Source organism: Pongo abelii, chromosome 7, assembly GCF_028885655.2.
Source record: "Pongo abelii isolate AG06213 chromosome 7, NHGRI_mPonAbe1-v2.0_pri, whole genome shotgun sequence".
Classification (NCBI taxonomy): Eukaryota; Metazoa; Chordata; class Mammalia; order Primates; family Hominidae; genus Pongo; species Pongo abelii.
The window spans coordinates 141,387,536-141,404,337 of NC_071992.2; the positions used below are offsets into that span (position 1 = coordinate 141,387,536).

General features: G+C 38.7%; 1 protein-coding gene across 6 annotated transcripts in view; it reads right to left on the minus strand.

Moving 5' to 3' along the window:
- Positions 1-16,802, minus strand: part of WASHC5 (WASH complex subunit 5) — a 67,487-nt gene that overhangs the window by 22,778 nt on the left and 27,907 nt on the right. For all 6 annotated transcript variants that reach the window (XM_054560972.2, XM_063726329.1, XM_009244083.4 and 3 more), the window contains 10 exon segments: positions 16,441-16,570; positions 14,001-14,113; positions 12,278-12,444; positions 12,124-12,199; positions 10,458-10,568; positions 9,568-9,708; positions 8,482-8,562; positions 3,595-3,696; positions 2,040-2,219; positions 212-336 (listed from right to left, as the gene is read on the minus strand). In XM_054560972.2, coding sequence (XP_054416947.1) covers positions 212-336; positions 2,040-2,219; positions 3,595-3,696; positions 8,482-8,562; positions 9,568-9,708; positions 10,458-10,568; positions 12,124-12,199; positions 12,278-12,444; positions 14,001-14,113; positions 16,441-16,570 — 1,226 coding nt within the window.

The following is a 16,802-nucleotide window of genomic DNA, read 5'->3' on the forward strand; positions in this document are numbered from 1 at the left end:
CACCTCTTGCTGTGCAGTCCGGTTCCTCACGAGTGACAGACCGGTACCAGTCTGCAGCAGAGGGGTTAGGGACCCTTGCCCTAAAGGGTCAGAATATGCACTGTCAAGTGCAGGACCCCCGTGATTGGAAAAGGGGCTGTGCCACAGGGACACAGGTGCAGATGATACTGCCTGCAGTATTCAGGGCTCTGTAGAATTCAGGTACACCTACTTTGGGTCTGTGATTCGCAGGATTTCTCTGCAGAGTCGACCAATAAATGTTACAGACTCATCCACAGGGGTAAACTTGGGTATGGGAATATGAGTGGACTGGTACATGCTTTGCCAATCTTGAATCTAGAAAACAAAACCATCAATATTTAGAACACCTTTGATAAGATAACCTAGTTATCCCTTTTCCACATAATTTTACAAAGATAATATTGCATAAAGAGTAACAATAAAGGTTCTTTTTTTTTTTTAGATGGAGTCTCGCTCTGTTCCCCAGGCTGCAGTGCAGTGGGGTGATCTCGGCTCACTGCAACCTCCACCACCCGGGTGCAAGCGATTCTTTTGCCTCAGCCTCCCGAGTAGCTGGGATTACAGGCGCCCGCCACCATGCCCAGCTAATTTTTGTATTTTTAGTAGAGATGGGGTTTCACCATGTTGGCTAGGCTGGTCTCGAACTCCTGATCTCAAGTGATCCTCCCACCTCAGCCTCCCAAAGTGCTGGGATTATAGGCGTGTGCCAGGTCTGGCTAATTTTTGTGATTTTAGTAGAGACAGGCTGGTCTCAAACCCTTGACCTCAGGTGATCCACCTGCCTCGGCCTTTCAAAGCGCTGGGATTACAGGTGTGAGCCACTGTGCCTGGCTTGGTTTTTTATTTTAGAGACAGGATCTTGCTCTGTTGCCCAGGCTGGAGTGCCATGGTGTGATCACAGCTTGTTGCAGCCTCAACCTCCTGGGCTCAAGCAATCCTCCCACCTGAGCCTCCAAGTAGCTGGGACTACAGGCATGAGCTACTGTACCTGGCCTGTTCCTTGGTTTTGAAGAAGAAACTTCTAAAACTACATTAATAAGTCTCCCAGAAATACCACATATAACATTTATAAAAAACAAAGAAACATTTGTGAAAAGGTGAGGTGACAAAGGAGAAGCGAGAACTAAGATGAGACATGGGAACTTCCAGCTTTCTGTCTTATGAGTTGACACGCGTCCATGTAATATAAAAATCCAAAATATCATAAGGCTGGAATAGACTTAAACTTTTGAAAATGTCACCCAAATCATGTCAGTTCCCACATAAAAACTTGCAGAGTGGCTCCTTGTTAACTACTTACTAAAATCAAACTTCTCAGTTTTGGCACTTATGCATTTGGTATTCTTTTTTTACCCAATTAAAGAAATAGGCAAAGGACTTTAATGTACATTTTTCCAAAGAAGACACACAAATGGCCAATAAGCTGTTCAACATCATTGGCATTAGAGAAATGCAAATCAAAACCATGATGAGATACCTTCATGTGCACTAGGGTGACTATAATTTAAAAAAATTGAAAATAACAAGCATTGGTTAGGACGTGGAGAAACTGGAACCCTCGTACACTGCTGTTGGGCACGTAAAATGGTGCTGTTACCGTGGAACACAGTTTGGCAATTCCTCAATAAGTTAAGCATAGAACTACCCATTATAGGTCCTAGTAATTCCACTCCTCAGTATGTACCCTGCCGAACACAAACAAAGGAGTCCTAAAAGTCTTTTGAACTGTTAATCACTTGGGTTATAACAATTACAACAAACAGCTTCATTCTGTAGCCATTTAATGATGTCTGCCTTCTTAGGACAGTGAGCTCCCAGAAGTTACGTGCCATGTCCACTTTTCTGCAACCCTCCTGGCTCCTGAAAGTACTCTGAAGGTACTGAGACTATCTAGTGTTTACAGATTTTTAATAAATAAATAAATAAATTTTCTTGTTGACATTTCTGAGGTTTGGGATGTGTACTCTAAACATGAGAAATAACAAATATAGTCAAGAATTTTAAAATTTATTAGATACCTTCGTTCTTAGGAAGTTATTACACTCTTGCTCCACGTTGTAATTTATAATACGAGATACTTCTTCCTGCCAAATCTTCAGACCATAAATGTTGACATAGTCCTGTATGTATTCAAAAGAACGATGGAATCCATCCATGGTCGCTCCCAACTCTTTCAGCTTGGGCATCAATTCACTTGGCTGTGGAAAAGGGGAAACATAAAGCTCTTACACTGGAGTAGATTGTCAACTATTCATTCTAATATCTAACTAGACTTTAAATAGTATAGCAGGCCAGATGCGGTGGCTCCCACCTGTAACACCAGCACTTTGGGAGGCTTAGGCAGGAAGATCACTTGAGGTCAGGAGTTCAAGACCAGCCTGGCCAACATGGCGAAACCCTGACTCTACCAAAAAAAATAAAAATTAGCCAGGTGTGGTGCATACCCATAATCCCAGCTACTTGGGAGGCTGAGGCAGGGAATTGCTTGAACCTGGGAGGCGGAGGCTGCAGTGAGCTGAGATTGTGCCACTGCACTCCAGCCTGGGCAACAGAGCAAGACTTAATTTTAAAAAAATAAAAAGTAGGCCGGGCTCATGCCTGTAATCTCGGCACTTTGGGAGGCTGAGATGGGTGGATCACTTGAGGTCAGGAGTTTGAGACTAGCCTGGCCAACGTGGTGAAACCCCGTCAAAAATACAAAAATTAGCCGGATATAGATGGCAGGCACCTATAATCCCAGCTACTTAGGAGGCTGAGGCATGAGAATCGCTTGAACCCAGGAGGCGGAGGTTGCAGTGAATCAAGATTGTGCCACTGCACTCCAGCCTGGGAGCCAGAGCAAGACTTTGTCTCAATCAATCAATCAGTCAATAGTACAGCAGCTAAGAGACCATAGTCATAGTTTAAGACATACTTTAAGTTTTGGAAATACTCATTTCCTACTTCATCTAGGATGACTGACAACTGATGTCAGACATTCAGGAAAGAAACGATTTCACTCATTTGGGAAGGAAGCCTCATATAAAGAAATAAAAAAAAAGAATGACTGTGATTTCTCTGTCATTTAATAAATCTAGTCTCAGAATACTTAAAACATTTTAAATTGAATTTACTATGATAATAAATGTCCTAAATAGAGATTTCAGACCTATTATTTTTCTTCTGAGAAAAATGACCATATTCCTTAGCAGATAAAGCAAAATAAAAAATTATAACCTTTATAGTTCCTATCTGCTTTAGGGTTACCAAATTCTTTTAACTATAAGAAGTAATTCTGAATCATAAAATCAGTTTAATTCTGAAATGGGATAAATAGGTGGAGGAAAGAGGCACTGGTTTTAAAAATATGAACTTTTAAATATAAAATCTAAATTTCATATTTATACTATAAATTTATAATATGAATGGATTATAAGATCAAAAAGCACATCAGTTGTTTGTGTTGAAAATCACGTATTTGATATACGTTAGCTAGGAGGTAAGGTCTTGTTCGCGATAGGTTAAAAATGGCATTCTAGTCCATGCTGCAAGCTGGGCGGAGAAGAGGACAGGCCCACTCTGGTTGGTGGGTACCTTGGCTCGAGGGTTGAATATCAGTCCCCTATGCAGGGCAAAGGCAACGCGCTTCACAAGCTCTTTCCTTATTCCATCTTCCAGCAACTGCTTTGGATCCACCTAAGTGCCAATCAAAAGTATTAAATGATAGTTACGAAAAATTCAGTCCTAACGAAATCCAGAGGAAAGATGGCTTTCAGAATCTGCAGTGGGGCATTTTCCTACCTCCTCACTAAATGATTTGAATTTTTTTCCTTTCCTGCCCCTGTGATCTTGCACAGCTTGGATGGAATTATTAAATCTGTCACCTTTTTAGGACTCTGTTTATTTCTGCAAAGTTCATGATGATAATTTTACAACAAGACATTTCAAAGATGGTGAATAAGGAAAGTTTTAAATGGCCTCACATTCTAATTAACGGCCCCTCTTTTTGGAGGGGCGGGATGAAGGACCTACGACTGAATTTACAGATGCATGTTCTTCCTTTAGATTTTATTTCTAGGCACCTTATATCCATATGAGCAAACTCAGATTTGAGGTTGGGCCACTCTGTAAATTGAATAATTATCTTTTCTTTCAGCATTCTTGGAATTACGGAGATAAAATAGGAAAGCAAATCTGCTATCTAACTCTACAAGCTTATTTTGCTAATTATTTCTTCTATAATGAAAAGGCTTTTGTTATTCCTTAAAAAAGTCTCTTATCAGATCCATGAAACATCAAATGATTTTTACATACTCCCTTGAATTCTCTGAGACTTGTTTCTTTTACTTTTAATTTGTAAAGAACCATTATTTTAAAAGGTCATAAAGGCAATTAATGGGTTCCATCCGGTTTTGATTATATTTAAATTTCAAATAAGACAACTGCACTGGGGATTACAAAAATTATAGGGAAAGAAAGGAAGGAGGGCCAGGCTTGGTGGCTCACGCCTGTAATCCCGGCACTTTGGAAAGCTGAGGCAGGCGGATCACCCAAGGTCAGGAGTTTGAGACCAACCTGACCAACATGGAGAAACCCCGTCTCTACTAAAAATACAAAATTAGTCGGGCGTGGTGGCACATGCCTGTAGTCCCAGCTACTTGGGAGGGTGAGGCAGGAGAACAGCTTGAACTCGGGAGGTGGAGGTTGCGGTGAGCCTGTACCATTGTACTCCAGCCTGGGCAACAAGAGGGAAACTGTCTCAAAAAAAAAAAAAAGACTTAAAAGACATAACATAGTTTTTCAAATGGGCAAGTCTAAGCTATAGTCTGGAAATTAATGACATATAGTTTCACTGGATAATAAAACTATACACAGGAGGCCTGAGATGAGGTCAGGGTGCATGAGGGGGCTTTCAGGAGTGGGGCTGGCTAAATCCTATTTCTTAAGTGGTAGTCAGAATGACTGGTGTTTACCTTGTAATAACCTAATAGGCTACATCATTCTTTCTTTAGTTTTCAGCATCTGTGCTTTATTATACAATAAAAAGGTAAATTATAAAGATATAATCAATGAGTACAGAATCAAAGAAGTATCATGAAGCTTTCAAAGAAATATTCCTTACAAGAACAGATTTACTGAAAGAGTTCAATGCTTTCGTGAATCTAAAGATCTCATATGGCTCTTCTAATCCTTCCTGGATTCTCACTAATCTGTGGAAGTGTTCACAGCTAAGAGAAAACCATCTTCACACAGCCCCTTCCTCACATTTCTACTCCCTTCCCCTGAAGTTAACAACAGTAACTGTTTTCATACGGATCATCCAGACCTTTCTCTATTCGTTTATATACATAAATATCCATCCTTACACATATATTTAATTTCAAAAATCTAAATGGGATCATATACATGTATACGTACAGAGACACGCATGTATATCACATACATATATTATACATATATATACACATAGTTGCATGCATGTATATCACACACACACTATACATATATATATACACACACACACACACACATACATACATACATGTTTTTCTGCAATTTGCTTTTTTCATTTTCCACCTTGGAGATTTTCCAGTAGTAAATTCTTTTTGAATTGCTCTAGACCAATCCACAGTACGAATGCACCACGGAATATTTAACCATTTCCCTACTGATGGATGTTTACATTACAGATGCTCCTTGACTTAAGATGGGGTTACATTCCAATAAACTCGTCGTAAGTTGAAAATATCAGAAGTCAAAGATACACTGACTATACCGAATCTACCAAACATCATAGTTTAGCTTACCCTAACTTAAATGTGCTCAGAACACTTACATTAGCCTATACTTGGGCAATATCACCCAACACAAAGCCTATTTTATAATAAAGTATTGACTATCTCATGTAATTTATTGAATACTATACTGAAAGTGAAAAACAGTATGGGTATCATAATGAAGTTGAATCATTTTAAGTTTGAGACGATCTGTATTTCTTTTTTTTTTTTTTTGCTGCCTCTAACAATGAATGCTTATATCTCTGTGTATGTCTCACTTGTTTTAAGTCGTATCAACCAAACTGAACCTACACTTTTTATAAGTGTTTGAAATACAACCTCAACACTCTGAGGTTAAAGATCAGCGAGGGCCACAGGATTACTTTTAAAAGCCCTTAGTTGTTATTGGTAGACTAGCAGAGAGAGTCTACTGGGTTGAATGGAGTAGGTCCGCAGGATATTCCTTCTGCTGTTATAATCTGAAAGATTGTGGGAAAAGATCAGTATTTTACCAAGCAGTCTTTCTTTTGATAATTATTGTTAATTACCTGTAAGAGGTTTTATTACATCCTTCTTATAGTGGTCACTTTGCAGTCCTAGGATTTATCATCCTGTGTGTAAGAAGTGACTAAAATGCATGTACATTCTCTACACATCAAATGAATTCACCCGGGATCAGGCCTAAAGCATGTTTAGCAAATTCTATTAATATTCTAGGAACTACCATGGTATTTCTTTTAGCATAGTTCCAGAAAACACATACCAAAGTTCCATTTAGGTACATTTCCTCTATTTTCTTTGATTTTAATAACGCAAATATTAATATGGCAATTAGGAATGTTGAGATTCTACTGATGTCAGATATATAGAAAAACAAAGAAAAGCACCATAAACTATATGAATGGGCCCATCACTACTCATCAAAGAATTCCAAATTAAAAAAGCAATGAGATACTTTATACCTCTTGGGAGAGCAAAATTAGAAAGTGGATAATATCAAGTATTAGCGAAGATGTAAGCCGTTAAGTCTCAATGGCCTTCTGATATTTTCAACTTGTGATGAGTTTATTGGGATGTAACACCATTGTAAGTCAAGGAACATTTGTATCTCAACATCCATCGGTAGTGGAATAGTAAATACACCACGATGCTTTCGTACTATGGATTGGTCTGCGGCCACTTGAAAACAATGTAGATTTCAGAGGAATTCTTGCACAGGTCTGGAGTGGGGATATGCTCAGAGACGTTCATCATGACATTGGTTGTAATAATGGGGGGCACAGGTGTCTGTCCCAAGCTGGATGGTTAAGAAAAATGTGGAATTCTATGCAGCAGTAAAAAGTAACCTACTATCTGACCTATAGCAATATAAATTGCAAAAGCAATAACCAGTAAGAGAAGTTGGAAAAAGAATGAGACTTAGAGCACAATATGGTTGAGATAAATCAAAAGCACATGCACACATCAAATAATGCCATATGCTAAAAATAAGAATACTTGCATATTTAGGAACATTTACCAAACACACAAAGTTGGTGCTATGGGTAATGGAAATGGAAGCAGGGATCCAGGAGAAGAAAAAACCAACCAAACAAAAGATGAGAGGAGCTTGCATGCCCCAGTGATGATAGTGGTCTGTTAAAAGAGGGATATGGGCCGGGCGTGGTGGCTCACGCCTGTAATCCCAGCACTTTGGGAGGCAGAGGCGGGCGGATCACGAGGTCAGGAGATCGAGACCACGGTGAAACCCTGTCTCTAAAAAATACAAAAAATTAGCCAGGCGCTGTGGTGGGTGCCTGTAGTCCCAGCTACTCAGGAGGCTGAGGCAGGAGAATGGTGTGAACCCGGGAGGCGGAGCTTGCAGTGAGCCAAGATTGCGCCACTGCACTCCAGCCTGGATGACAGAACGAGACCCTTGTCTCAAAAAAAAAAAAAAAAAAAAGAGGGATATGATTATCTTAGCTCTCTGTACCTGGGGGTGTGAAATAAAAATACTAAAAATGAAGAAAGGAAAACAGAGAGAGAAGAAGAAAGCAATTTTGACTAAGGAACTTGAATTTTTGTTTTGTTTTTTGCTTTTCCCAAAATTCAATCAAATATATTTTTCTTAGATTTAAACAACTCTTTGATAAAACAGTACTAGCACCACACATTTTCTGCAGAACTACAAGATAAAGAAATTCCCACTACCTTCAAGTATCAAGAGAAATAAAGATTACAATGCTTTCTCTTCCTCCATCAATAAGTGAGTAAAACAGGCCGGGCACCGTGGCTCACGCCTATAATCCCAGCACTTTGAAAGGCCACGACAGATGGATCACTTGAGGTCAGGAGTTTGAGACCAGCCTGGCCAATGTGGTGAAACTCGTCTCTATTAAAAATACAAAAGTTAGCTAGGTGTGGTGTTGTATGCCTGTAGTACCAACTACTTGGGGGGCTGAGGCATGAGAATCACTTCAACCCGGGAGGTGGAGGTTGCAGTGAGCCAAGATTGCACCACTGCACTCCAGCCTGGGCAACAGACAGAGAGACTCTGTCTCAAAAAACTCAACTAAAATAAAATAAATGAGTAAAATGAAGACCGAAATTGGAATGTCAAACAGCAGGATGATGCCACTCCCTTTTGCACACAGGATAATTACCACAAAAACCCAAACAGCTAAGAGTCATGGTGCGAGGCCACACAGACTAACAAAACTGTTACCTTGATGATGCCAACCAAGGTCGTTTTCATCATTAAGATGCCTTCAGTAAAAATGGAAATAGCATGAGTAAGCTTGGCAACCTATAACAAAGAAAAAGAGGTATGAAAAATCACTGGCTAATAGTCCTGGAATGAACAAAGATAACAGGAAATGAACTTGTAGCTTTAGGACACCTGTGTCCACATGTTCTGGACAGAAATGAGGCTCTATGGTACAACTGAAAGCCCACTGTTAGACATATTGGGTAACAGAGTCAGAAGACATCAGTTCATTCTTTCACGTTTGACAAAGCATTTCTCCTTTAGGCTTCATTTTCTCATATCTAAAATTTAGGGCAGAATTCAATGATCTAGACGGGCCCTTTTGGCTGGAAAAGACTATGAGACTGAGAAGGTAACCTCTCCTTCCCTGGCCTCCCCATTATTTGCAAGCAACACCAGCAGACATTGATAAGGTAGGCAGGTGCTAGCTATATTGTTGAATCAGAATAAACATGGAAATATCAAGCTTGATAATGTAAGTCCCTGACATATTTCTTGGACTTGTATCAGAATGGGAAATTGACACTGTACATCATATTTTCAATCTTCACTTGATTTTACTTTTGATGCCTTTAAATTCTAAGCTCAGGGAGAAAAAAACCAGAGGTGCTTGGGGAGAAGAACCTCTGAGGCTGCTGAACTATTATTGAGTGAGCTCAAAATCTGCCCAAAGGAAATGGTTAATGGAATATAGATTATTTTGAGCTGCTCAAAAAGGAACATGAATATGAAAAGTCAGGTAATCTAGCTCAAAAAGAACAAGGGCTGCTTTAGCAAGACTGTTCTAGGAAAAAGTGACCAGCCAAGCCTCATTTCCCCTGAGAATACTGAGGCGAAGAAGACCTCAAGTGACACCAGGAAAATGTCAAGAATAAAAGGTGTGATTGTACTAAAATCGTAAAACACGTTTACTACTGCAAATGTGAGAAAACAAGTCAGAATTGGTCTGGTGGTCCCCAGAATACGGCAGGTGACACAGGCCTGTGATATTTCATGACTGTTAGTTTTTAATATGAAAAGGCAGAAGTCAGAGGGACACAGCACCTCGTATCGTGGGCCCAGCTGAGCATAGTCCCTCAGCTTGTCTTTGTCCAGTCGGGTAGGCACTTCAATAATGTCGTGGGTCTGAAGCTTTATGATCTTTAGAAGAGATGTAAACATGCTTTCTGGGATGATCTGCAAAACCTTCAGCGAAAGGGAAAGGAGGAAACGCAATGAACATCTGTTTTACTTTTCTTGGCTGACAAATATTAGGATGCCAGTTAACAACAGCAATTTGTCTATATAGGGGGATGCTGAAAAATGTAAAAGAGCTGTTTTAATAACTGCTGGCAGGCACAGGGCTCCATTCCTTTAAACATTAATTGCTTACAGAATATAAAGCTAATCCTTCTAAAAATGCTGCAAAAGACTGTATCATTCCCATTTTACAGATTTTAAAAAGATCAAGGTTCAAAAATGTTAAGTAACATCACTATAGAGGACTCAGCTAGAATGCGACACCAGTAAATTTTGAATTCAGGCCGGTCTGGCTCCATGCTCCACCAGAATTTATTAAAACAAGAATCAAAATTCCCATGAAAACCTGAATTGGGCTCTGACCGGGAGATGCTGGATCTAGATCTGGCTCTTTTACCAGATATGGCTCTGTGATTTTGAAGAAACTATTATAATCTCTGTTTCTACATCTATAAAATAGATGTGAATACCACCAACACTTAAAACATAGAAATAAAAATTCCTGGCAAGTAAAAACATCTGTATATCCACAGTAGCAATAAGGGTAAGTTTAGTTTTAGGTGTTGCAAATTTCTGGAATCAAATTTTTAAAAGGGAAAGACACGGATATACTTTTGGGGGACCTAAGCGTACTTTTTGTATTTAAAACAGCAGTTATCTGGTAAGAGTAAATATCATCCTGATGCATTTCTTACTTTTCTCACATAGGATACCAACTCTCCAGAATAGTACTGCGACACGCTGAGCAGATCGGGGCTATTTGCCTGATTAATACGAAGAAGGGGCAGATCGAGGGCAGAGGCAAGCTGGAAGAAAAATAAGGTATATCTGTTTCTTGTTTCAAAAAGAGTCCTAGAAATCTTTCTTTCCAGAAAATGTAACATACAACAAAACATTTGGGTTTTACCCAACAGAGGGCAACAACCACCGAATCTCATCAATATCATTAATAGTTTCTGACAATACAGTTTTTTGAAAAACCCAAGTTAACTGTGATGGCAGTGGTTCTTAAACTGTGCTCCCTGGACCAGTAGCTTCCGCATGACCTGGGAACTTGTTAGACATGCAAATTACTGGGCTCTACTCCACACTGACTTAGTCAGACACCCTGGGGGTGCCGCCCAGCAATCTGTGTTATAACCAGCCCCGCAGGTGATTCTGATGCATGCTCAAGTTTGAGAGCCACTGTGCCACAGAAGAGAGCTACTCCTGTGTGGAAATCAAGACGTTCTGACTGACGCACTACCGAATCTGTCCAATCTAATATGCCATCAAGTGTAAGAAGTGCCATTATTTTATGTGCCATTCAGAAAAAAATTAAATGCTGACAACTAAACTATGATATGCCATCAATGATAAAACCCATCCCCAGTTACAGAAATGTTAAAATATGAAAAGAATTGTAGTAGCCAGGCGCAGTGGTGCATGCCTATAATTGAAGCTACTTGGGAGGCTAAGGCAGGAGGATCACTTGAGCCTGGGAGTTTGAGACACAGCCTGGGCAACACAGTAAAACCCCACCCCCCTCACTCCCACCTCCCAAACAAAGGTGCATCTCAGAATTGTTGTACATGGTACATGGTAGCTCTGTCAGAAGACATTGAGTAGGCTGGGCATGGGGGCTCACACCTGTAATCCCAGCACTTTGAGAGGCCAAGGCAGGAGGAACATTTGAGGTTAGGAATTCAAGACCAGCCTGGTCAACATGGTGAAACCCCATCTCTACTAAAAATAGTAAAAATTAGCTGGGCATGGTGGTGAACACCTGTAATTTCAACTACTTGGGAGGCTGAGGCAAGAAAATCGCTTGAACCCGGGAGGAGGAGCTGCACTCCAGCCTGGGAAACAAAGTGAGATTCCAACTCAAAAAAAAAAAAAAGAAGAAGACACTGAGTAGATTCTTTGTTCATTTACCACGAACTGAAATTACCACGAGAGCAAGGGCTGTGCCTGTTGTTCACCAATATTCCCTGTTACTGTAGATATTAACACTAGTTTGTAGCAGAGGCTCAGTAATTTTTTGAATGAATAAGTAAAAGGACTTAATTCATGCCTAGGGAATAAAGGACACAAAGGACTCACATTTTTAGTACACAGATAAAACTTAAAAAAAAATCTATTCTTCACCTAAAAATAGTATTCCTGAAGACATTCCAACTTACATTAATTAAAACTTTAAATATTTCTGGCATCTTTGAAATTATGCTCTCATGGAAAAACTGCTAACAATTTCAGTCTATAAAAATGTTGAAATTATTTACCTTCCTAAAAGGATAAAATCCTGGGCTGAATTAATGAATGAGGTATGAATGAAGGCCAACTCTTTCCTAGCAACAGAGAATCTCACTGTTTTTTGCTTACCTTTAGGAAGGTAGCTCTGAGTTTAGTAACCATGGATGGATTTACCCTTATGCTTTCTTGCATGATGGATGTGAAACTGTAAAAAGAAAAGAAACGGTAAGAAGATGTTCCCAGGGCCTTTCATCTACAGCAAATGTCAGGCTGCCTACATTACCTGTCAATCAACTGCCAAGCGAAAGAAAGGTCCCCAACGATCTGCATTGTGATCAGAACCTCCTCTTTAATGTTAATGGTTCTGATCATTTGATGAAGAAACTTTCGAGTATCAGCAAGAAACTGACATACTTGCAGATTGGATTCCAACTGGTGGAATTCTTGAACCTGTGTTACAGAAATATACTTAATTTAAAAATCCTGAATGGACTCTATGGTGCTCATTTGTTCTTGAAAACACTTCGAATAAAGCACACTACTTCTGACAATTTCTTGATAAATTTTTATTTCAAATTATAAATTTCAGAAATATGTGAGCCAAGCTATTAAAAAATGCACAAGTTTCTAGGATTAGAAAATGTTTCGCTGCTTATTATTGTGTATATCACAACCATGTGTTGGCACTTGTATATTATTAACTTCTTTTGATGCACTTTTAAAAACAAAACAATGATTCTACAATGTCTTGAAATTTTAATGTATATAACTGAATATGCCTGGGTTATATGACAAAATAAATAAGGCAAATGATAAAAAGCATTTGAGATTTACAAAGTTGTTTACGATCATATTATAGACTAAAAAAATCCAAACAAGCAAAGTAGAAATAATACAAGTGTGCAATTGTTCTGGAATAAGAAACTTTGGTAGAATTATTTTACTGTGTTGCTGTTTATAGTGACCATCCTAAAAACCTTGCAGAAATAAGAAAAAGCCTGTAAGAAAATATTCCAAGTGAAAACAGTATTAATTATATCTCTAAAAATATGTAATCATACCAATCGGATAGGGTTATAGATTATGAGTAAAAATGATGTTTTAAATAATAGAGTTGGCCGGGCATGGTGGCTCATGCCTATAATCCCAGCACTCTGGGAGCCCGAGGCAGGCGGATCACCTGAGGTCAGGAGTTCGAGATCAGCCTGGCTAACATGGTGAAACCCCGTCTCTACTAAAAATACAAGATTAGCTAGGCGTGGTGGCAGGCGCCTGTAGTCCCAGCTACCCAGGAGGCTGAGGCAGGACAATTGCTGGAACCCAGGAGGTGGAGGTTGCAGTGAGCCAAGATTGTGCCCCTGCACTCCTGCCTGGGTGACAGAACTGGATTCTGTCTCAAAAGAAAAAAAACAAAAGACAAAAAGAGAGTTTATGGTTATTTTTCTGCTGCTTTTAGTTATCATTTTAAATCTAGTTAAATACACAATTAAAATTTGAGTGGTGAGGTATAATTTTTTTGGTACAATCATTTTTGAGTTGAAAGAAAAACAATAAACTATTTTTTTCAGAAAAGAAAAATATACAACTTATAAGCATATGACCATTATATAATTATTTTCATTTTTGTGTATTCCTTTCTGGTTTTTTCCCCCAAGGCACACACTTTTTTACAACCCTAAAAATGGTATACACATGCAATTTTGTTTTTGCTTTTACCTCCTTATCACAATTTGCCCAATGTTTCTATATTATTTTTATAATTATGTTTCTAAGATTACATGTTTCCTCAAGTTAAAATATCGTAATTTTTGCTACCATTCTCTTCATACTAGTTATTTATCTCCACAAATTTAGGACAGTATACGTTACAGGAAACATATTAATTCACATTGCTTTTACTTCTGATGAAATAGTCTCTCAGCTATATTTACAGGAACAGACTGCTGGGTGGGTCATAAGGTGTGATTCATGATCCAAGAACCTTCATTTAAAAAGCGTTTCCTTACCTCTTCCAAAGCTTGTATCAGTTGTACAGTTTTTCTGCCTGCAGCAGTAGAATCATCGTAATTTAAAGACAATATTTGTTTTGAGATCTCTCTGAACCAAGCTTGAAGGTTCTCTAGTAATACAGAAATAAGAAAATACTGAAATCCTCGAATTCCTGTAGCTGTGGCTTTGAATTTAACTGAATAATCTTTTATAAATTCAGTTCTTCAGAGCTTTAACCGTGGGCCTAACACTAGGAATTTTCCAAATGACAAAAATGCCTGTAGCATGCAACATAGTAGAATAAACTTTCTACATAAATAGCTTAGTCTACAACACTTGGCAGACAAATACTAAAGGCTCAAGTACATGCTATAAAGTGTAGAGGTGGTAGTGGCAGTGGAGAAGAGTTGGAAAGGAACTGAAGGATGTCCCTAGTTACCAGGGAGAGTTTTCTGGAGAAGCGAGGAAAGGTAAAGATCAGGTCATTGGAGAGATGAAGAAGGGAATTATATCCAGATGAAAGGCAGACACAGGCAGAGGCTTCAGGGCAAGAATGACAAGAGCATATCTTGGAGGGCAAAGAAGAGACCAACATGACAGAAAGGTAAGGTGTGACTGGTGAGTCACAGGGATGTCTGAACAATGCAGGGGGTGCCATTTGCACTTAGGAACCGGCAGACATTTCATACAGTAGAGAAAGAGAAGGGTGTCTACATGCTCTGATTACCCTCAGTGTGTCAGGAAAAGTTCTAAGTATTTGATCTTCACAGCAATACAGGGAGGTGGAAATTGTTAGCCATTTCCCAGATAAAGAGGCTGATGCTCAGAGAAACTGAGAATGCTATACAGGGTGACACGGTGACTAAATGGCAAAGCCAGGACTTACAATTATCTGTGCAGGTTCAAAAACTCTGTGCTCTTTACCTCACCAAGTTGATCCCCTAAAGTTTTTTTTTTGTTGTTTATCAATGGGGTGGTCCCATGTTATTAAAAGGCCTTAATGACTTATGATCTAAGTTATTTCAAGAATTGGCATGGCGAATACTCATAATTTTGAAGATTTTTGTAGGGCTGAGGGGCAGTGATGGAGTAGTAGAAGGAGCATGAAATTTGGAGTCTGAGATGAGTGAGACCCAGGCTCTCCACCTTTGTACCTTCAGCAAATGATTACATTTTTAAGCCTCAGTTTCCTTATATATAGAATAAGGATTAAGATGTGTATCTTACAGGGTTGTAAGGATGAGAAAAAATTGTGAAAGTATGTCCTAAGCTGTAATTAAACTATACAGCTGGAAAAAAACGTAAAATTGTTATTTCATCTCTGAAACAAAGTTGGTATTTGTAAGGGCCTAAAAGAAACTATCACAGAGATAAATACACTAATTCTAGGCAGCTAATTGCATCAGATTGTTACACGTGATTGTTTTGCAGGTCACAATACGATAACCATAATATTCATTCTAGACTTCAGGTTTCATATCACAATATGGTGACCTGCAAAACATGTTTCTAGTTTATATCACCTCATTATGCGTTGGCTGGCTTTTCCCTATAGGAACAATAATACAATTTGGAAATATATTTTTGACCAACCACTCAGCATCAAAGAAATAAACAAAAGCCAAAATACAGTAATCACAAGCTCATACTGATTAAAAATAAGTTTTTAAACATGAAGCTACACTACTAAACAATTCTACAGTATAATTAACTTCATCAGAAATCGATCTGATAGTTAAAACAAAATTAAGCATTAAAAAAATAGTTTGTCACCATAAAATTCAGAATGGTTTTTTGGGAGCAGTTAGAAATTTCTTACTTATAAAAATTTGAAATGATGCCAGAACTTTCCTATAAATAAAATTTCCTAGAATAAGTAGGATCAAAATCATTAAAGTAAAATTTGAGTTTGTGTTTTTTCAAAACTAGTCTGCAGTACCTTCTTCTGCTACTAGATAGCAGGTGCATTGGTGAACAAGAATCAAGAAAAATCAGAAGAATTTTAGATATCATCTATGCTGGTAGATTACTGACATTCTTGGGTGATGTATCCTTCTTGAGAAGCTCATGAGAATTATAGATCCTTTCCCCCCTTTCCCCAAATCACATAAACTGACACATTAGTTTTGCATACCATGGAGATGGAGGCCAACGGTGACTCTCTAAACTCTTGTCTATGAACTGGAGTTACCAAAACCCCTGGTTTAGCCTAACCTCACATTTCAAAGATAAGATATAAAACCTGAACTCTAAAATGAATATGAACACTGCCCAAGAGAGCAGAAAGCTAGACGCAGTCAAAACTCACCTTCAGATCTTTATTAGCAACACTAAAGAGGGAATATCATGGGATACAATAATGAGAACATAAAGCCTTTTTAACCTGCCAGTTTCCAAGGTTTCAAATAACCTGTGCATACATTCCAAACACACCAGTATTTCCTCTTCAGCAATTACCATTTTTCTCCACTCTGGTTAGGGGTTTCACTCCTGAAAAGACATCAGCAAGCTCAGTCATCCGCTCCGAACCCTCTTTCTTGTAATGCTCCCATTTGGTTTGCTTTTCTGAAAGCATTTGCTTGAACATCTGTTGAAGTGACAGAAAATATTTATTTACTTAAGAGAAAAATCCAGACTAGGCAGCTTATGAAGAGAGCTTGAGGAAACCCAATTTAAATTTTAAATAAGAAGCTACATTATAAATTAACATTGACCCTGATGTCATCTCCTCAGGCACTGATACTTTGCAGAAATTCAGGGACAAAGCCAGACCACCTCCAAAACAGTAGTTCTCACACCAACACCAACTGCACATAAGC